General features: G+C 31.2%; 1 protein-coding gene across 2 annotated transcripts; it reads right to left on the reverse strand.

The window, feature by feature from the left end:
- Positions 1–805: 805 nt before the first annotated feature.
- On the reverse strand, positions 806–22,433 carry LOC148618042 (acyloxyacyl hydrolase-like). 2 transcript variants are annotated; one of them, XM_088585887.1, is made up of 18 exons: positions 22,230–22,433; positions 21,209–21,365; positions 20,840–20,939; positions 19,879–19,970; positions 18,541–18,601; positions 17,885–17,955; positions 17,248–17,296; positions 16,719–16,859; positions 15,933–16,002; positions 14,007–14,123; positions 13,709–13,745; positions 9,871–9,945; positions 8,830–8,905; positions 6,894–7,049; positions 5,457–5,516; positions 4,626–4,722; positions 3,869–3,945; positions 806–3,010 (listed from the first exon to the last, which is right to left on the reverse strand). In XM_088585887.1, the coding sequence occupies exons 1-18, from the start codon at positions 22,348–22,350 to the stop codon at positions 2,882–2,884; spliced, it is 1,686 nt and encodes a 561-aa protein (XP_088442013.1). In that variant the 5' UTR covers positions 22,351–22,433; the 3' UTR covers positions 806–2,881. The 2 variants fall into 2 exon arrangements, with proteins under 2 accessions (XP_088442013.1, XP_088442011.1); XM_088585885.1 differs by having other exon boundaries at positions 15,864–16,002.
- Between the last annotated feature and the right edge of the window lie 6 nt (positions 22,434–22,439).

Genomic DNA, 22,439 nt, shown 5'->3' on the forward strand with positions numbered 1-22,439 from the left:
GAAAAGTGCATAATGCTTTGCTGACTTTGTCATGTCACTTTTTGAATTTTTTCTCATGAGCTTTTTATTTTGCATCTTTTTATCAGAAATGAAAACATGAAGTGTACTAGACATACCCCCACTCATACAGGAAGTTGATTTCGGAAAGCAACAAAAAATTACTTACGTATGCCCTATCTATAAGAAGTAACACACCAAATTTGAAATCAATCTGTCTATTGGAAGACACAAAAATTGTGACAAAATTCTGATGGATGGGTGGAATGGCTGACAAAAGGTGATCCAAATAAGCCACACCAATCAGCCTCAATATTCCAAATTCCTTCAATGATGTACTTCAATATTCCTAAGTTCCTCAATATTGCACCCCAATATTAAAAATTCCCTCAATATTGCACTTCAACATTTCAAATTCTTTTAATGTTGCACCTCAATTATCCAAATTCCATTCATTGTTGCAACTTAATTTTCTAAATTCCCTCAATGTAGTTCCTCAATATTCCAAATTCTCTATGTGTTACATCTCAATATTCCAGTCCCTGAATGTTGCACCTTAATATTCTAAATTTCCTTCAATGTAAGCCTACATATTCCAAATTCTCTCAATGATGTGCCTCAATAATCCTCAATATTCTAAATTCCCTCCATTTTAGAAGTCAATACTTTTATTTTCCTCAATATTTGTCTAGTTTTGCCATTTTCAAAGTTTGTCACCCAACCTCATTGAAAGGCAATCGTTTCTGTTCTATAAAATTAACTATTTTGATTTGTACTATCTTTTTCCAAAAACAATAAATACTCAATATACTCATCAATGATTTATTTATTTATCAACAATTGATAACAAAACATAGCAATATAAATAAGATAAAAACAATCAAATAACAATTATACATGTACATGTATTACTGAATTCCAGTTCAAGGCCATCTAAGATATCAATCCAAATTAAATATTTTGTCTTACATTCTATCAAGTATGTACCCTGTAAAAGAGAGACTTATTTTAGGCAGTCAGTTTTCATATTGTTTTCTTGCTCTGGAAAATAAGCAAAAATAAATTGGTTTTCAGCTTTTTTAAGTAGCAGCTAAGAATCATGCAAATGTGATATATGACGGGAAAGCCTACATATCTTCCTTGATATTTGGTTTAAAATGTTAAAGTTAACAGAAATTAGCATGTGGCTTTTCGTATAACCCATTGTCTTAAGAGATATAAATTATAAAGAATATATTGTAGAATTCAAAATCATTATATGCTTCACCATATAGACCCATAAAGCAACCTAAGTGTAAATATTTTTAAGAATCAGGCAAAATGGGAAAAATCAGAAACATGCATGTCAAAACTCCACCAATCTGACAATATAATTTCATTCAAGGATGCTTTCTCTATTTGAAAGAGTAATCAAGGGAACCAAGATTTTTGAAAAGACCATTATCTGATCTCTGCACCTCTGGATTTTCTCAGAAATTTTTCAGTAGAATTAGGTTTTTGACAGAGTTTTCTATCCTTAAAATGATCATTTTCAGTGCATTTCAATGAAACGATTACTCAATTTACCAAAATGATATGGAAATCTTGTCTTTCTTTCCTTGATTCTAATAGTGCAAAAAGTCAAATTAAACTTTCAAAATGGTGAGATTTTTTCATCCCATGTTTCTTCCACTGTCTGGTTCATACAGAGACTGACACTTAATATGTGTAACCTTTTTGGAGGTTTATTACATATTACATAATTTGCATGATTCTTACAGACTTCTTTTTAATTCAATATACTGATAAATAATATCACTTGGTGCAGATTTTCTTGATAAATGTACCATATTGAATTAAAAACTCAATGTGCTCTGTGAAACATAACCCGAAGGTGCTGTGACAAAGAATATAAAGTGAATTTTGATAAAAATCTAACCTGTACTTGGTCAAATATATAAATGTTTACTGGCTTATCAATCACTCAGAACAACACAAAATAAATGATAAAAAGTAATCAGGGTTACTTAGAAATTAAATGAAAAGTCTTGAGGCCTTCACAAATTCAGCACCTAAGTTGCAGTTGTGCAAAAAAAAAATAAAATATAAATATAAATAATTGAAAATTAAGTGCTGGAACATGTAAAAATCAGGCAAAACTGAAAAATAATGAATCATGCTCAGAAAAAAAACACATGTAATTTACAATGTGGGCACATGTTTAAAGTTTCTTGAAGACAAATTGACAATTAATTTGTCTTAGAAGTGTCAGAGGATGCAGAAGACGAGCTCAGTTATAATAGAATGATAGGGGAAAAGTGAGTTATCTCCCTTTGATGGTGAAATTGCAATTTATCTAGTAAATATTTATACCTCGAATTACTGACCCTTAAAAAACAAATGAATGCCATTTCTGCATTTCAGATAACATTTTGAATAAGATTTCATGAAAAGACTTGTGTGTTTTTTCCAACATGATTCACCTACTGCCTGATTATTAGGGTGAATAGCACTTCAAAATTATGTTATAATACTAGTACCCGTAATTGAACAATTGTTCTAATGAGAAAAAATAACAAAGTTGTTTGGTGGCTGGTCATTTAGCAACAAGAATATAAACTGTGTCTTCATGTAAACAAAAAAAAATGGAAGATATATAACATCCTCAAAACTTCTTTCCAGATATCACCAGAAATTACAAGTATTTCTCAGTTCTCCAATCTGTTAATGTTTTTGTTGAATTTGTATTCTTCTTTTCAGTCTATTCCTAGTATTCATCAATATTTTAATATAAAAATACATCAAGTTTTACCTTAATCTGTAAAGTAAATGGTACAAAAAGTAAAATTTCTTTATAAGATTGATGAGTTTGACCTGCTGCCTGACTCTTATATAAACTGGTTATTTAGTATCCGCCCTGATCACCAAATATCTGTTGTATCTTGTCATTGTTGAGATTAACTGGGCCTAAGACATCTGGATAATTCTTCTCCAAATTTTCCCAAATGGCCTTTGCTGTAAGGGCTTGTCCAAGCTGAAGTATAAATATTTAACACATTAATTTACAGATGTAACTTTGCTCTGAATGACCCCAGATGTGTCTCCTAATAACCTTTTGATGTCACAGAAACAATGTAATTTTACTTTGTGACATCAGTAATCTTTCAGTTGAAGGAGATTCCAGGATAAAAATAACGAGAAAACATATTATTTTCATCAATGGCATCCACAAGTGTGAATAAGTCCATTACAAGTACATTGTATTATCAATAAAAAAGAGAAATTAGACCCCTTGATATCAGATAAATCAACATATTCATAAATACTTATTTTCCTTTTTTCAGGATATTAACTACTTTTAGTTACTAAAACTTAGTTTAAGGTGTATTATAATTAAAGGTTTTATTCACTGAAATGTATTTTTACAATTTTTTCATGCTTGCAACAAATAAAAATTGGTTTACAGTAACCCTGCATTCCAAAAATCTAGAGTATAAAAAAGCCTATTATTAGTATAAAAAGTATAAAAAAGTATGTTATTTCTAAAAAGTAAAATGCAGTTTTAATTTCCATAGATCTGTATTTTATGGTTCACAACAATACCCCCTCACCAAGTTTTGTTGTGTGAGGGTTTTTGAAGTCCAACAATTATAAAATTGTTGCATTGTGTAAGTCTAACCATAACATGAGTCAGATAGTGCCCTACTGGTGTATTTTGGATCATTCATTTTCAGTTGAGGTTTATTTGTCCACTACTTTACTATTAAACAAGATTTTATAAGAACAAGCAAGAAATTGGTCAGATCATGTCTTCCTGGTGCTTCAATTTGTATTCTACCGTGGATTGTCCACAATATATGTAAGGCATGATATTTATGGACTTTCTACCTACCTGATTAGAATGGAAGCCATCCACTGGTTCTATTAGTTCCCATTTATGTCCTCCTTTCTTTTCATATTCTTCGAGAACTGCAAAAATAAACACAAAAATGAAATCAACACCATTTATATAAATACTAATTTATAATATTCTAAGCAAATTATATCAACACTTAAATAAAATGGTTTGCCTTTTGATATTGTTAGAATCAGAAAAAAACTTCTTCCTACAGATCTACACAAGCCATATACACTTTAGCAAAATGATTTGTAACAAGTTTTCCAATTGGTTGTTTCTCTCTGAGCAAATCAAGTTATTTTGTATAACCTGGTTTAGTACTGTTACATCATATACATTGATAAGTTTGCAGTACAGGATTAAAATAAAACCAAATAAAGAGTTTCTTGGAGCTCAGCATGATAAAACCACAGCATGTTGAATTCTGTTCATTATGAGCAAGTGTGGACACAATATTAGTTTTTGACATACTTATAGTTCATTAAGAATGAAACAATTGGTTTGAATGCAGTATCGTACAAAATTTTAAAATTAAGTTAAAGGTGAAAGAAGTTTTGCTTTAAGGGTGCTTATCAAAGACCATTGCCCCTTCAATCCTGGTAACCAAAAACACTTCCATGATCCAAATTATTTGGTATAACGTGTTTAAATTTATAAATGATATAATATTAGACAGGTAATATCTTTGTGTCAGATTAGAAAAGATTCTGGAGAACTAATGTCTTAGACTGAATGCTCTGTATATTCCTACCTTGATTGATGGGATTAGAAGAGTAATAAAGTTTGTAGTTGGTAGATGTATAACTTGAAGCTAGTTCCTGCAGCACTGCACTTAATTCATTGGCTCTCTGCACAGTAAAAAATGTGAAAAGTTAAGCAATACACATTCATGCATATAGGTGTTTAGTCTCTCACTTTTGAGTAAGCCTCCTGATATTTTAAGGAAAAAAAATCAAGTTTCCAGCTTATGTTCCAGTTCCAAAGCAGTAGATTTAGCTGTAATCTCAACTTATTTGAATTTTCATCTTAAAATCATAATAAATTACTTCAATTTTTGTCAAAACATGTCACAAATACATAAACTCTGCAAATGTCCCACTTCAAGAAAATTTTGAAAGGGAGATCCATCGCTTTAAAATTTTCGAAGATTAACACCCATGCATGCAATTTCAGATATTAATCCAGATATTGTTTGAAATGGGTGGTTCAAGACAAGGGTATAGGGCATTAATGGAACACGAAGTATACCCCACCACTTAATGGTGAAAAAAGGGTGACAGCAAAATGTTCAAAATGGCCTAAATGAAAAACTTTGGATTTGCTGAAAATTAAATCCAATCTGTATTTTATAGTACTTAACAACCGTGCAAAGTTACAAAAAAATTCATTGATCCATTCTTAAGTTACCATCTCGAAACCATCAGGGCATGGACACAAAGAAGGACAGATGGACGGATGGACGGCACAACAACTTTTTGAATGGTATCAAAAAGAGGTTCTAATCAATCATTATTGAATTTCCCTATAACTATATTTCACCATTACTTCTAAAATGCTGCAGACAAAAAAAAATATCACTTACCTCTGTGGTTAAATTCCTGACAGTTTCATTTGAATTCATCCAGCCGGTACAAGGAGAGACCTGATAGTAATTAAGGTAATAATGATGTGTTTTAATCAGGTTTCTTTTCATTTCTGGGTAAAGCTATTGTTTCTATGTGTTCATTAATTAAATATGCATAATAAAACTTAGTATTTCATTCTCAGTATGACAGATCTAGATGTGAAAGTCATAACTCCTGCACATGGAAATATTCTGTCGAAATTTACAAAAATCCTTTGAATTTTTTTAGGCAATACACCTCTTAAACATTTTCATCTAACTCTGAATGTATAATACAAAATAAGAGGCTCCCAGGAGCCTGAATTGCTCAACTGGTTAAATTTTGTCTTTCAATGGCAATACATTTAAAAAGAAGTTGTCTAACATTACATGGCTTAACAGACCAAAATGCAAATCTGACCACAGATATATCTCATCATGCTGAACACTTTTAGCCCTTGTCAGAATTTGGTTAAACCTAATAGTTTTGGAGATATATGCGATAAACTGCAGTCTGACCCCTATGTTCTATTTTTAGTAACAGCGGCCATTTTTTTTTTTGACGAATCATAAATCTAAACGCAACTTTAGTGCAAGATATCCCAAGGAACATTCATACCAAGTTTGGTTCCAATAGGTCAAGTAGTGTCAGAGGAGAAGATTTTCGAAAGAAATAACATTAAAAATAGCACAAAAACCATCAAAAAAGGGAAATAACTCCTTAATGGCTTGATAGATTAAAATGAAAATTTGACCACAGATAGATCTCATCATGCTGAACAATTTTACCTTGGTCAGAATTGGCTAAACCTAATGGTTTCGGAGATATATGTGAAAAACTACAGTCTGATCCCTATATTCTATATTTAGTAATGGCAGCCATGTTTTTTGACGAATCAAAAATCTAAACATAACTTTGGTGCAAAATACACAAAAAAACATTCATACCAAGTTTGGTTCTAATTAGTCAAGTAGTGTCAGAGGAGAAGATTTTTGAAAGAAACAACATTAGAAATAGTAAAAAAACATTAAAAAAGGGAAAAAACTCCTATATGGCTAGATAGATTAAAATGAAAATTTGACCACAGATAGATCTCATCATGCTGAACACTCTTACCCCCACGTCAGAATTTGGTTAAACCTAATGGTTTTGGAGATATATGTGAAAAACTGCAGTCAGATTCCTATGTTCTATTTTTAGTAACGGCAGCCATGTTTTTTGACAGATCAAAAATCTAAACACAGCTTTTGTGCAAGATACCCTATGGAACATACGTGCAAAGTTTCATATAATTCCACTCAGTAGTTTCAGGGGAGTATGACGACGACGGATGCCAAGTAATGGCAATAGCTCACATGGCCTTCGGCCAGGTGAGCTAAAAAAGATTTTGAGTAAGTGTGTTAGTGATGAATTACCTGTATACAATTAAAATAATCATAAAACTGTGAGTATGTGACATCATTCCTGAGTGAACCAATCGGATGTATCCTGTTGTGCAAACTGTCATAAAGAACTCTGCCGTCTGCTAGTGCTATCAGGAAAACATGGCTGCCCCTTGGAAGCACTGTATCCTGGAAGAAGTTTATCAACAGATTATACACCATATGATACTAAACATGACACACATTTTGGGCCGGCAAATTTTGTGGGGTCAGAATATTTATTTTTGAAATTTTACAGGTCAGATTGAAAAAGAACCTTAGTAAGTACATATCCAAATATTTGACTCTCAAATAAAAAGTATCTGAAAAAAAGGCCTTAATTCATAGAAAATCTCAGCAAAACATAAACTTGATCTATTAACTCATCATGGTAAACTCGCATGCCAAAAATTAGCTGTATATCTGAAAGTGTTGAGAGAAAAATTTGAAAAACTGTTGTTTTTTATGAAATTTGTTAAATCAAAGCCCTGTTAATTCAGTAAAAATCAGCAGAGCAGAGTGAAACATACATATGATCTGTAACAGATCATGGTAGAATCACATACCAAAAATCAGCTCAATATCTGCAAGTGTTTAGAAAACAATCTGGAAAACAGTAGTTTTTTTTTTATAAAATTTGCTAAGTCCAAGGTCCCTTATCTTGGTAAAATTCAGTAGAGTGGAGTGGAACGAAACTTAAACTTGATCTGAAACTCATTATGGAAGACTCACATACCAGGTATTAGATCAATATCTGCAAGTGTTTAGAAAAAAAATCTGAAAAACCGATGATGGACTGACAGACGAATGGGTCAAAAACATTATACCCTCTGCAACTTTGATGCACGAGGTATAAAAATTTATTTTCATAAGCATCAGGGCAAATTATTAATTTCCATTTTGCTGTATGAAGTTCCTGGTCTGAGGTCAGAATTTTTTTTAATTTTTGGAGGTGTAGGCCAGAATAAATATTTTGAACTTTTTCAGGGCCAGAGTATTTATTTCCAAAAACTGCCAGCCCCCACTACTTAAAATCAAATGGTCATGATAAAAGAGACTAAATGATTTCTAATGACCATTAAACAATCACTTATTTATTTTTCACTTATACAGATCTTAGATTACCAATAAAATCATTATGAACTTCTTATTCTATGTGTTTCTAATAATCTTGATGTTTTCAATAAAGGGACAACCATTTAATCTGAGGGGAGTGTCAAATTTTATGGGGTCAGAATATTTATTTTTGAAATGTTGCAGGTCAGAAAATTTATTTTCAACAGCATCAGGGCAAAATTATTTATTTTCATTTCACTGTATGAAGTATCTGTAATTAAGGTCAGATTATTTATTTATTTTCTAGGTGTAAGCCAGAAAATTTATTTTCAGGGCCAGAGTACTGATACTTTACAAAAACTGCCAGCCCCACTACTAAGAAACAAATGTTCGTCCCCTTAGACCAGTCTTAGATGCTAAATGCAGTGGGAACAACATTAAACTCTGGTTCAGATGGTATTTCATTTACTGCTATTACAAAACTGCAGTTGAACTAATATGTATACTGCAAGATAAATACAACCTCAGAATCACAGAAGAAAGGCAAGATTTTCCATATCACTTTGGCAAATTGAGTTATAATTTCATTGAAATGCACTGAAAATGAACATTTCAAGGGCAGACAACTCTGTCAAAAACCTCATTTTTCTAACATTCTATTGAAAAATTTATGAGCAAATCCAGCGATACAGAGATCAAATAATGGTCTTGATAGAAGTTATAATGTCAGATCTGTTCGGTCGCGGGTTTGTCATGCATGTTTCTGATTTTTCCCATATTGCCTGATTCTTACAAAAACTTACACTAAACTACTACAAATTACAGATAATAATTATAGCAGATTAATAAGAAGGTAGACAACCAAAGGTCTTACTAAGAACTGCAAAGTCTTTAATGCACTTTTCCTCATGTCTTTAGTCGTAGTCATGTGATTGAAAGTATCAGGATGCCTGAAATATAAAATGGCAGAATTACACAAATAAAACCATTTATACCATGAAGGAATATCGTCTGACTTTTATGGTCGCTAGAATTAATTAACATTAAGCACATATTTAAAAAGAAAACTGCAAAACTCTGTACTACTTCATGAATTTTTCACCAGGACTTAAAAGAGATTACTACCTGATATTTCTTCCTGATGAAGACTAGACTGTGCACTCTTGTTTTGTTTTTAGTTTTGTATTTGACTGCTTGGGTGGTCATTTCATCAATATTTCCCCAAGAGGGTGTCAAATTGACAGCAAATTGGATTTTCAGCCATTATCCTGTCGAGTATGTAGGATAATACACTGTATATATGGTTCCATTTTTCACTATAAAACTCCAGGGTATGTTTCATAAAAAATTTTGAATTGAATTTTTCCTCAAATCTTCAATTTCAAGTGATTTGATTGGTCAAAGTTGACAAAGAATTTGAAGAAAATCTCAATTTGAGATATTTCATGAAACCAGGGGCCCAGAACAAAAAATGACAACAGCCACAATTACAAAAAAAAATGTTTAGAAATCAAAACAAACATTACTAATGTTTCTGGAAATGACATTTCTGAATTTCATATGATTCTGTCAAAGACTCTTCTATTTACAGATGACAAGATCTGGCAGGCATCTGCCTACCTGTCATACATTTGTACATCTCCAAATTAATTAACTGATTTTTTTCCTTGTTAAAATAAACAAATCAGTTTCTGGATAAAATCAGTAGCAGATCCAGAGAGAGGGTTTAAATAAAGGAAGATTATAGACTATCAACTGGTCAAAATTGCATGAAAGTAACAAAATTTCCTAATAAATTGGAGAATGTGAGGTCTGAGGATTTGATTCACCACTGAAAATATTGTTAGTAAATAGCAACATAGCAAAACCAAAACTTTCTATAAAAAATTAGAAGTTACACAATTACTGCACTTACCCATTACAGACATCATTCCCTACTAAAGCATAGAACACAACTGCTGGGTGATCTGTTGTGGAGTTTCTGTATAAACTATAAATAGTAGACACACATCAGTATATTTGACTGCTAGATAATCTTAATTCTCAAATTTACATGTGCTGTTAATTCAGAAATTATTATAATGTTTCAATTTTTGCAAAAAATGTGACTGAATTAAATTTTAAACAATTCAAACCTGAATTATTGGACTTAAGACCTTTTTTTCTCAAAACAACATTTCTGGTTAAAATTCCAAAACTGCAATAACTAATGCACAAAATTATTTCTGAATTTACAGAAGTGAGAGGTGGCTGACTTAGTTTGGGTGTGAAGGATCAGAATTTGAACATCTTATACTGTTGGATAGGTGTTTCGAATATATTTACAGCTTTGATTTATTTATGTATACAATGCAGTACAGAAAAAATATAAAATTTAAAAATGTATCAGAAAGTATACATGGCAAATGTTAAAAGCTGCCAAAATGTCAAATTGAAATAGAAATTTCCCATCTCAATTACACAAATTATTTTCCAACATCCTGATTGATCAGGTACCTGTCACAGACAATGTATTCAAAGTATCCTGTTGTTGATCATAACATTATGGTACTTTATTTTGAAGTTTTCATTGGATACAAATTTAAGTATTGAATACATTTATCTCTGAACTTATCAGCTTATAAAGGTTAATAGGTTTCAGAATGAGTGAAAGTTGAATATCGAAAAATATCAAATAAAATCTTTTTTCTCTATGTTCCTTTGTTACATTTTGCTGATTGACATTTGGTATCTGCCATGGCAGAAACTGCTGATTGACATTTGGTATCTGCCATGCCAGAAACTGCTGATTGACATTTGGTATCTGTCATGGCAGAAACTGCTGATTGACATTTGGTATCTGCCATAGCAGAAACTGCCTATTGACATTTGGTACCTGCCATGGCAGAAACTGTAGTAATTGTCCATTTATGACATCACCAATGGTGTTGGAAGCACAAGTTAGAAATGTCACACTGTCACTTTTGACCAATCAGGTTTTATAGAAAATAATACCCAACCACACAACAACCAATTGCAATGGCTTTTTTTATCATATCACTAGTTGGTATCACATTGTCCATAATGTGAAATCACAAATATCTAGCTGTTTAATATCTTCATCATTTTAATCACTGACTTTTCATTAAACATCCTTCTGCTAATTATATAATTTGTGAGTGATTTGGGTTGAGTTTATAGTTTGGAAAATTTTTAAAAAGTATCCTTTAAAAGTATAAGTGGAAAAGATTCTGCAATATTATGTCGTCTGAATATAGCTGAAATATTGCTGCTCAGACGTTAAACCCCAACAAACAAACAAACAAACAAACAAGCAATATTATGAAACTGGTCAGAGGTGGTTATCTCTGGTCAACTGATCTAGGGAAATTCAATTGGATAAGGTGAAATCAATCACATCTTGTAATGAATATATAGTTAATTGATATATGATATATATCATCCAGTTTTCCATTATCTACACAGATCCCTCTTGAGTGCATAATAAGTATTCTGTCAATGATACAACAAATCTATCACTAATGATCATTAAGGTAGATCATACCTAATATTTCTAGTAGATAGATTTTTCTATTTTTCTTCGAGATGACCTTTAATGAACATACATTAGAATTTTAATGTAAAAAACATAGGTCACTGAATTGTATTTTGAGATATTCGAGCCTGAATTAAGGCAACATTTTATATGGAATCTGTAGGGAATTTTCACTATTTTGAAAACAACTGGAAATCTGATCTATAAAATTTCTTTAAAATTTATATGTAGCACATTTAACTGACATTCTTTCATATTTTGAAAAAATAATTGGGGGTCACCAAACTCTTTTTCTTGTAATATTAAAGAAGCTAAAATTCCGAATACATTTTTCTGCCAATTATCTCCCCTTTGGAAGAATTTTCCCACCAATTATCTCTCCATGAAAGAGACATTTTGTAATTAATGGTTGTAATTTTACTACTCAAATTTTTTATCTAAAAAGATCCCTCAAAATGTTTTAAACTTATTATTTTTACATCATTTCAAACACAATTTGTCAACTGAAAACACATACATCTATATGATTTTGCAAGATGACAGAAAAGAATACTCCATGTAATAGGTATGAACTACCTTCATAATCAATAATGACCATACATATCAAGCAAATTCTGACAACTTAATGGCTATCAACCATAGGGAACACCAGATCAAATGGGTCTATCACATGCAAATTTCAAAATCAAGATCACTACTCTTTTCAATTTGCTTCAGTAATACTATAATGCCAGAAGTCAATGCCACATACTGAACGAAGCAGGTTTACAGTCCTGTCATTACTCCTTGTTGCAAGGTAATAGTATTATGTAGGTTGGAACATATAAACATGCATATTAACAAGAACAGCTATAAATTTGAGCAGCCAAAAAAGATCCTACTGACCAAGCATATACCGGTACTTCCTCATTCATGACATTAGTATAGACTAATAGTATATCTATTTATGAGAACCAGGCAGGGTGAATCATTGTAGAGAAAAAAATGTATTTTTCATTTGCTGAAGCACAAAAAATAATGGTTTAAATGCTGATTTTTTTATATTGATCTGTTCATTGGAGAAAAAGATTATATTGAATGCACTCGAGGGATAACTTTTAAAATTGCAAAAGAAAGTATTTACCTAAAAATATAATTCTTGACTCAATTCACTTCAAATACTGACTTAACATTTTTTAACAATGAAATAAATAAATACAAAAGGTACAAAAAAGTCCAGAATTTATTTTTTCAATGAATCACTATTGTTTTGATATTGCCTGGTTTTTAAAAATAACAGTTTTTAAGTTACATACTGAATAAATCATGCAATGAAAGTACATTCAAAATATGTTTAGTAAAATTGAAATGGTATGAATCGCAATGTCCACAGTAGTCCAATAACTAAAGAAATCATTACTGGTCGCATAATACTCATGAAAATTAAGCCTCCCCTCCCCCCCCCCCAAAAAGCAAAACAACTTTGCAATGGCAAAGTATATAATATTAAGCTTCTATGAAACAAATCAGCTAGTGCAAGACATCTAAATATTCTTTTTGACTACCTTTGTCAGACCATTTTTTTTCTCACACTTGTTGAAAAGTACCGTTTTTGACAGGTTTTTTTTTTTTTTTATAATGTATTCAAGTTCCTGAAACTATTCACAAGCCATATATTTCTAGATAATAACAAAATGTATCCTCACCAGCTTGGTTCTTGCAGTGGTAGATCTGGGAGGGGATCCTTTTGTTGGAAAACATTTGTGAAACTAGTTGGGCAAAAATTAGCTAATGTTAGCTTGGATCAACCCTACCCCCTTCTAATTTTCTGGATCCACCCATATCTTATCAAAATTTGTATGATGGTGTGTGGCACAGCAACAATAACATACACTGTTCTCATATTCCTTAACATTCCAAAAATAAAAGCTGGACTTCATTTTTTTTATTGCAAAATAATCAAAATACATTTAACTAGGAAAAATGTTTTCTTAGTTTCCCTTTTTCTATTTGGTTTTTGAGAAACAAATCAAATTGCTCATGGTACATAATTATGTTATGAAGAGGTACCAGGTATGATAGGTGGTGAAAATTTGTAGGGGTGGAAAATATACTATTTGAAAAGAATGGACACTGATTAATGGAGTAAACTTGATAACTAAAGATGTGTATTGGTATGTTTAACAAGATGTGAAGTTATGGCTGACAAAAGTGACAGGGATTATTACTAGCGACAAACCTTAACATTATATCATCCATAGAAGAGGATCTGGCCCCTATCAAGTAACAAGTTTGTGATTATAAAGCATATCAATGTCATGGTCATGTACTGCAGATATCTTCTCCTATTACAAAAAAGTTATGTCTGCTACATGTATTATGTTTTAATTTTATTCCCTGTAAATGCATAAATTAAAGGAAAATTGTTCATATTTGAGAGAAGAAACAATTTACTAAAATGGAGAAACATTTTATTTGAATGCTGTAAAATATAGTCATTGTGACTATATCTAAAAGAATGTGAAAAAAGAACATACCATTTACTGCAATGTTTTGGTAATCTCTATGGTTACACCGATTCCTATCTCTAAACCTCATATAAATAGAATCAGTAGGACCATGGTTAACAGCTGGGTATGGATTCTGCATAAAACCTGGTTACATGTAATACAGGAGCATTGTTATGGACAGAAGAAAATACAGATTCATTCATTTAAAAACAAAATATCACAAAATGATTTTTTTTCTTTATTTGGCCATTAAGGGTATAATAATTGGAAAGGGTGAATGACCAAAATATCACAGTGCCGAAGAATGCAAATATCTTACGACCAAAACTTGTTCTGTGGATAGGTTAATTACCACAGCACCTTTGGCTCAATTTAATATATTTTATTGTTCATAAATTTAAATTGATGAGAAAGATTTATTCAATGTTTTTTTTTTTATTTTAATAAGAATTTAGAGAAGTCTAAGTGATGTTAATTACATGTATTGTGACATCTTGACAAAGTCCACGAGTGAAAACAAAGAAGTTAAATAAATGTGAAATATTGAAATTCATTACTTGTGGGGTACTAAGGTATTTCAATGATCACCTCTTTCAACAAAATAAATACTGTTAACAAATTAATTTTGCAATTGCATTTTTTTAAATTCCGTTGAGTAAACATATTCAGTGGTATATGTAACAGTAATAGCACCAGTGATGAGTTTCATATTTTACTTAAGCGCACTGACAATGTATACTGTAACGGTATTAATTTTCACGGTTTCAAAAAAATGATTAGCGTTATATAGTGCTAAAAATCAATTTTGCATGTACTTTCTTTGCGGTTTTCTGAATCTGCGAAAATTGTGAAAATTAGTACCCTGCAAACATTAGTACATTAACAGAGCTTGCTGAAACTACACAGACTTTTTGTATCGCGCTGGAGCTCTAACAAATAGGCTTCTGGAACAGGGTTATGTTGCTACAAGATTGAAGTCATCACTACAGAAGTTTTATGATCGTTATCATGAACTCGTGGATCGTTATAGTGTATCCATCAGCACCATGAAAACTGATTTATTCAACGGGTCATAGTTTTCCTTCCCTCGTTTGTCTACCCCGGACTTGACTTTTTATGAGCAACTTGGCGGGTGTTTCTAGAAAAGCAGAGGATGCTTACCCTACCGGTGCACCTGGTCCATGCTCCCAGTTTTTGGTGGAGTCCGAGTTGCTCATTTGCTTTTGTTACTTTGTATGTATGATTTTAGTTACTTTGTGTTCTTTGTTGTGTATGTCTGTTTTCCATGTCTGGTCTTTGTCCCTGGATTACATTCTTTTGATTACCGCTATAACCTTGGTTCCCTTGATTACGCTTACAGTAGTTCAATCGAGATAAAAATCGATACCAAATTACTATAGGAACCCACCAGTACTATATAAAGGAAGGTTTATTTTATTGTGTAATTAAAGTGTCTATGTTTATAAGAAATATGGTTAAGCTACTGTAGTTTAATTATGATATGTTTTTGATACTTGACCTGTTTGATATGTCATTTATATGTATTTATGTTTTGTTAGATCCTAATGTTACACTGTATAGTGTGTGAGCATTGAAATAAAGTTGACTTTGGTATCAATATTAGCTGTTTAGAAAAACGATAGAGCAATAAGAGTTATTTAGGGTTAAAAATAAATTTCATGGACAATTTTCAACCAAGATTTCTACTTTGTATTGTCAAGTGCATCTCCTCAAGTAATTATGTATAGACAAATATTACCTGTCGACGAGGACAACTCTGGCCTATCTATTTCATTCTCTCTCTAGTATAGACAAATATGATCTGTAGTGGAGGACAACTCTGGCCAATCTATTTATTCTTTCTCCAGTAGAGACAAATATTACCTGTCGTTGAGGACAACTCTGGCCAATCTATTTCATTCTCTAATATTATTATGTATAGACAAATATTACCTGTCGTTGAGGACAACTCTGGCCAATCTATTTCATTCTCTAAAATGTACAGGAGAGGTTCAAACTTGGTCTGAAACAATTAAAAATGATGACGTCAATAATGTAAGGAATCAAATATCAATAAGTGTCAAATTCATGGCAGTACTTTAATATCACAATTGCCTGTTGATAAATTAATTCACATTTCTGGAATTTATATTGCTATATTACAGTGTTTTTATAACATATCCACCCCAAACAATTCAATATTAATCTAAACATGTGAGTTCCACAGATAAATATTCATATAAAACACTCTATTTCTTCAGTGATTTCTCCAAGGCCATAAAGCATCACATTGCCCTCATACTATATATATTTTTTATCAGGATGCTATCTGAAAAGAACTTCCAAAAGGGTCCAATGCAAATGTGATGTTATATTTTTTACCATGATGCTATCTGAAAAGAACTTCCCAAAGGGTCCAATGCAAATGTGATGCTATATTTTTTAGATGCAAGACGCTATATTGAATTTCAGGGGTTACCAGGTTGATATCTGCAGCTCTTAAGAAGAACACAGAAGATATATGACAACATTGACACTCAAGAGTAGAACAAAGTATTTTTTTACCTAGGGGAATTTTGCACATTTCTATTTGCAATATTCAGATTGAAAATATTTTCTGGGGACAAATTGAAACCAAATAAAGATGTGTATATTATTTATTTTTAAATCCAGCCCCCTTTCAATAGTAAAATGGTTATTGCATAAGCTTTAGTTTAAATAACCCTAACTTGCACCTACAAATGACATCTCTGTGGTATTGAACCATTCTCTTGGTAGATGAAAATGTGCACTGACAGAATCACCCAGTACAACTGAACCTCTTGGATCACTATTCTTACAGAAAGTGTCTTCATATGCATTGCCTGAAGCATCTGTACCCTGTAATAGTTAGAGATAAGTAATTATTGTAGGTGATCTGCTGTTAGGGGTACAACCATCACACTTCCTGCTTAAAAATAAGGTGATTTTATTAATGTAATAATGCTAATATTACAAGATTTTTTCGATTAAGCAAAGAGTTTCCAAATTCATAATTTCTAGATTCTTATCTGAATGTTAACTGAGGTTTGTTGATTAAAAGTAACGAAAAACAGACACTGTAAAATTACATGAGAACAATAGGATCATTAGCCTTAGTTACATAAATTCAATGTGATTCTTTAAAAAAGAGATTATCTCAAAAGCATATCACTACAAAAAAGGGTTATGTTGGAAGGTTTGTCATAACATACCCTGCCATGTAAAAATATGGTGTTAAAATACTTACAAATATTCCATTACAGTTTGAATCTTTCACTTTATCTGATAAAATTGGTCTAAAAACAAAATTACTGCTGTCAGACACATAAAATTATTGATTGATCGTGGTTCAGATGTTTTTAAGGGGGTATTCTTTTATTTATGCTTTTCAAGAGATCTTGTTACTATAGTACTCTTCTTTTTCTTAAAAGTAAGATGCAAGTCCTTGCAAAAAACATTATACATTTAAGTTCTTCTCCATCTAAGAATCAGGCAAAATGTGTATAATGTGTGGTACATGAAGAAAAAAATCACAGAGATTTTATTGTATTATCCTTGTATTTATACCTCATAACCTCAAGAAATTACTGTCAAAGTGTTTGTAAAGCTTGCCTTTTATAAATTTAGTTGAAATGCACTATGGAAAAATGGTGGGAAAATTTTTCCAAATGTTTTCTTTATATAACAAGTCAAAAAATATCTACATCACCAATGCTTCTGGATAAGTTTAAATAGCTTTTCAGCTGTTTTCTAGATGAATTCGAATATGTTTGAGGCAAAAAAGATCAAATTGAGAAAAATGATGCGCCACTCATTGCCTGATTCTTACACAGAATGGTACTTAACCCCTCAAAATCAAATGAAAAATAAAATGTAAAAATCACCTTGCACCAGGATGAATTGTTTTATTTCCATCATCACAATCCTTACCCCTCCATGATGTTCCTCTTAAAGTCTAAAAAAAAGAAAACCATGAAAATTGTCCTGTTTCTTCTTTCATTGCACTGTAAAAATCTTTGTAAAATGAATTGTTAATTCTTCAAAAATATAAAGATTAGAATTTACTGGGACATACATATATTTAAATCTGGCTAAAACAGGTTTGAATTGCTGTAGTACATTTTCTTCTACATTCAGAACTTACAACTGTGGATGTACCTGTATTCATTGGAGGAGTTCTATATCACTGTAGTTTATGCGATAATCTAATAGAAAATTTCTTTGTATTAACAAACAACCGACCTCAAAATATATACAGAATTTTATGAACAAAATATTTTTTCTAAAAAAAATTATAAAACCGAAATTCTCAACTTAAATATTATATTAGGTAATTGGTTATGAGTGGTATTCTTTGTTAAATTCCCTCTTTCATTTAGACAAGTATCCTTTATTGGGTTACCCATTGAACATGTAAAAAATAATTTCAAATTTAACATCAAATAATCATTTCATTTAGAAATACTTTAAATATATCGTAACAGATGATCTCATTTCAGATCTTGTCAGAAACAGATAAAATTTTCACACTACACTTAACCTTCATCTCACTGAACCTGTCATCATCGAGGTCAACAGCTGGCCAATGGCTGGAAAATATTCTGTAAATAAAATAGTAATAATAAGGTGACCTCTATTGACTAGTAGAATAATATTTGCATTTTGTTGATATAGCACTTTTGGTTTATTTGTGGTTATTTCTAAGTCATTGATTGAATGATTATGGTTCAAAGTCCTGTGGCAGATATTTCATGCATTTCAGGACAAGAAGAAATGAGCAATTGAACAGTTTCTGCTTTGTAATAGTCCAACAAGCTGTGCTGGACCTATATTGTGCTAGCTCAAGAAGCAACAGCCCACAGATAGGTATGTCACCTCACTCAGACACAATATTTTGACTCCTATTTTAAAGTCTTTGGTGTGAATTGGCTGGTGATTTACCCACGACCTCCTGCACTCAAGGCAAGTATGGTACATGGAGACCAGCAAGGTGGTATCTTTTAAAGTTGAATGTATTTGAAGAAATTTAAATATTGTAAGAGAGGAAATCAGAGGACAAAATAATGTCAGGAACACCAAAGGGCAACAAACAAAGAATAAGTCATACAACTCTGAGGAATTATGATGGTGTCCATGGAAGACAAAGGTACACATTCCAATTTTTTTCTGAAACATTGTTCACCCATTAGAGATCACAAACTCATGTTTTCTAGAAGAAAGAATGTTGGTTTTCAATTGAATGAAATGGTAAGAATGAAAGCATACAAATTTGAAATAAAGGAAAATAACTCTAAGATCTATTCATAATTTAGTTGATTTGTTAAGGGAACTTGAGACTTCCACTTTTTGATAGAAAAATCCCTGTTCTCTCTGCCATTATAATTATAACATTACATTGGAACAGGAAGAAAAATGGTGGGATAAATTTACTCTGTGCCACCAATATCATAGCATAGTTTCTACACTGACAGTCTCATAAAAAGTAGAGGTACACAAAGAAAAGTTAACAGCACAAAACAAATTAATGCTATGTAATACATGTATGAACTTAACATGATTTTTTTTTTATAATATTCATGTGAAATTCACTATCATGAATTTCAAGTAAAAATTTCATGCGAAATTCATGTGAAGACTCAATTCACATAAATTTCATGTGAACTCTGTCACAAAGTTTACTTACTCAATTCATGTGAAAAATTTTGTCCATGTATATAGGCATTTCTTTCAAGAGTGTGAGAAATTCATTTGGGTATTTATAACTAATACATGGATGCATACATATTAATGCCTTAACTGTTTTAACATCTAGGTAATGTGTTTATAAGTGTTCCATAAAATATGTGAACAAATATGAATTCATTCAAAAGAAACTCACTTGTCTATATAATCACAGATTTCTTTTACACCAGGTAGATCACATATATTGGCAGCTATCTTTCTTGACTTCATACTTCTAACTGAACTGACCTTTAAGTAAATTTCATACATAATAATTCTAAGTCCTCATAAATCACACAAATTCTGTAACTTCATATCAACATGAAGAATAAAGACAAGAATTGCTAATTTTGTTTTTCTAAAGAAGACAATTTATCTTCTGTGGGCATCAATTTTTGTGGTTTCTAAACATTTCAATTTCATGAATACATAAAATTTGTCAATTTCTTTAGAGGAACAGTTTTTAATGTAAACATTACATCTTATAGTGAATTTAAATAAGTCTTTTGACTGACCACCAAAACCAAGAAATTTGGTAGACTGCCAATAAGTCTTTTCACAGTATTCTAAATGTTGTACAGTTCATATGGTTGTATAAAAGTTACAATATGATACAAAAGGTGTGAGTGCTTTCAAAATAAATGTTTAAGACTTTAAGTACCAGGCCATATAAAACTCAGACACTGCCAATGGTAAAGTAATTCATGTTGTAGAAAAACCCACCAAACAAACAATGCTTTTTCAGTCTATATAAATGCTATACTTTCACATAACAATAATCATTTCTGCTTTCAGATCAGCATTTTTTAGAAAATCATGCATTTATCTTCCACCAAAATCAATAAAATGAAACCAAATCAAGAACCATTACTCGTGCAAAGTGCCAATTTCATGTACAACTTATATATTTTTATCTCACAGACTCACTCTTAACAGTGCAACAACCAAATGAAAAACTATGACTGGTTATGTGATCAGTAACTGTTTCTGAACAAGAAATAAAACTGAATATGGTGGGTTTCTGAAATGCATGTCACCTTCTGTCTGATTTTTATACAGACTGTTACTTAAAACATCTCTCCTGATTCATACAGAAACTATGTGATATAAATACATACTTCAGGTACAGGAAATAAGTGACATTCTGGTTGTCCAGGGTCTGTAAAACAAAATCCAAGTCCTCTACAAGCTTCATCAGGATTGTACTTTTCTGGTAATCTGAAGTACATTGTTGAAAGTTGATCTAATTTTATTACTTCATTTGTTAACTTGTCAATTACCTCAGTCGAGTTTTAATCAAATATTTTCTTTTTACTTTAGTGTCAGAGATGTTTATTCCTTCTAATATGTAAAATAGAAATGTGTACATTTAACACATATCTTAAATCAATGTGTGTTATTCATTTTCTATTTAAATGCAAAATGTTTGTTGGCATCATTTTCTTTTTACACATATCTTATAAATATCATAGTTTGATTATATTTACGTGCTAATTATTTCCTCTGCAATAAATTGTACAAAAATCTTGCAGGGTTGTCCAACTGTTGGAGGCAAATAACTACAAAACCTCTGTAATGAGCTAATAACGGTCTCATTGTGGATGACAGACAATTGTTCTCCAAATGCAAAAATAACTGTGCACACTGAAATATACAGAGAATGATTTAAAAATGATTAAAAACTAGAAATAAGATGTGTCCAAATCATTTTAATGGTCATAGTAAGAACCTGATTTCTAAACTTCTAAACAGGTCAATTGATTTTTGCACGAAATCTACATTTTTGTAAGCACCTAACTGCAGTGAATGCATATGATAATGTCATCATCAAAGTTAAAACTACAAAAGAAAATCTGGGAACTATCACTTTAAAGGGCAATGACAATATTAACAGTTTAGACTTAACCAAAATACATGTAGCTTGAAATTTACACGTGGGTTAAATAAAAATGTCACTGAACCAAGCAGGAGTTTAGATCAACATGAACTGCATTAATCAATTTGCTCCAAAAAATTGTAAAATAAAAATTTAGGATCTAGCTTATATATTCTATTGGTAAAAAAAATTCTGCAAGATGTCGGAAAAGAAGTTTCAAGAACATGAGTTTTCTCTATCTAACTCCCTTCTTTGAATGGGAACACAATTATGTAATTGGCCCCTTTGACATTTCCTTAGTACATTTGTAATTGATTTTAAATTTTTTAAAAATAAATTTTTTTAAAGTGTCATACAAATGTATAGAGGAAGAAAAATTTTGGAAGATAATCTTTTTCAAAGTGTCATATAAATGTATAGCAGAAGAAGAAGAAGCAGAAGATGGTGAAAGCGACTATGATTAAGTTGTATAGGGAACAATACATGTAATTTTACAAAATAAGTTAATAAAATATATTATATCATATCAAATTGAAGGCTATACTAATTACAGTCACTGACATTAAGTGGCTAACAATACTGTTTAATTTTAATTTAACTGCACAATTTTATTGAAATGGTTTAATTTATACCAGCACAATTAGTTCCACCATTAGCACCAAGCTTTAAGAAATTTCTTGTTTTCGAAGCATCACATTCTTTGCTCAAGATCAATAAAACACAAAATATACTTAAAACAAAAAAAATCCTCATTTTTGAATAAGATGAAATCTCCCCTATTAGGCTATTTTTTTTTAAGGAAACATATCACATGGATATCACATGACAAAATCTATGTTGGT

The sequence above is a fragment of the Perna viridis genome, chromosome 5 (genome assembly GCF_037379345.1).
Source record: "Perna viridis isolate PV_CMFRI_1.1 ecotype Kerala chromosome 5, ASM3737934v1, whole genome shotgun sequence".
NCBI classification, from domain to species: Eukaryota; Metazoa; Mollusca; class Bivalvia; order Mytilida; family Mytilidae; genus Perna; species Perna viridis.

Excerpts from the sequence above, each read along its gene's own strand:
- LOC148618042 (XM_088585885.1), bottom strand. The coding sequence starts at position 22,350 with ATGAGGATTTTTTTTGTTTTAAGTATATTTTGTGTTTTATTGATCTTG. Across the intron at positions 16,860-17,247 it reads CAAACTGTAATGGAATATTT|GGTACAGATGCTTCAGGCAA; the intron begins GTAAGTATTTTA and ends TAACTATTACAG. Across the intron at positions 16,003-16,718 it reads ATACCACAGAGATGTCATTT|ACCAAGTTTGAACCTCTCCT; the intron begins GTAGGTGCAAGT and ends TAATTGTTTCAG.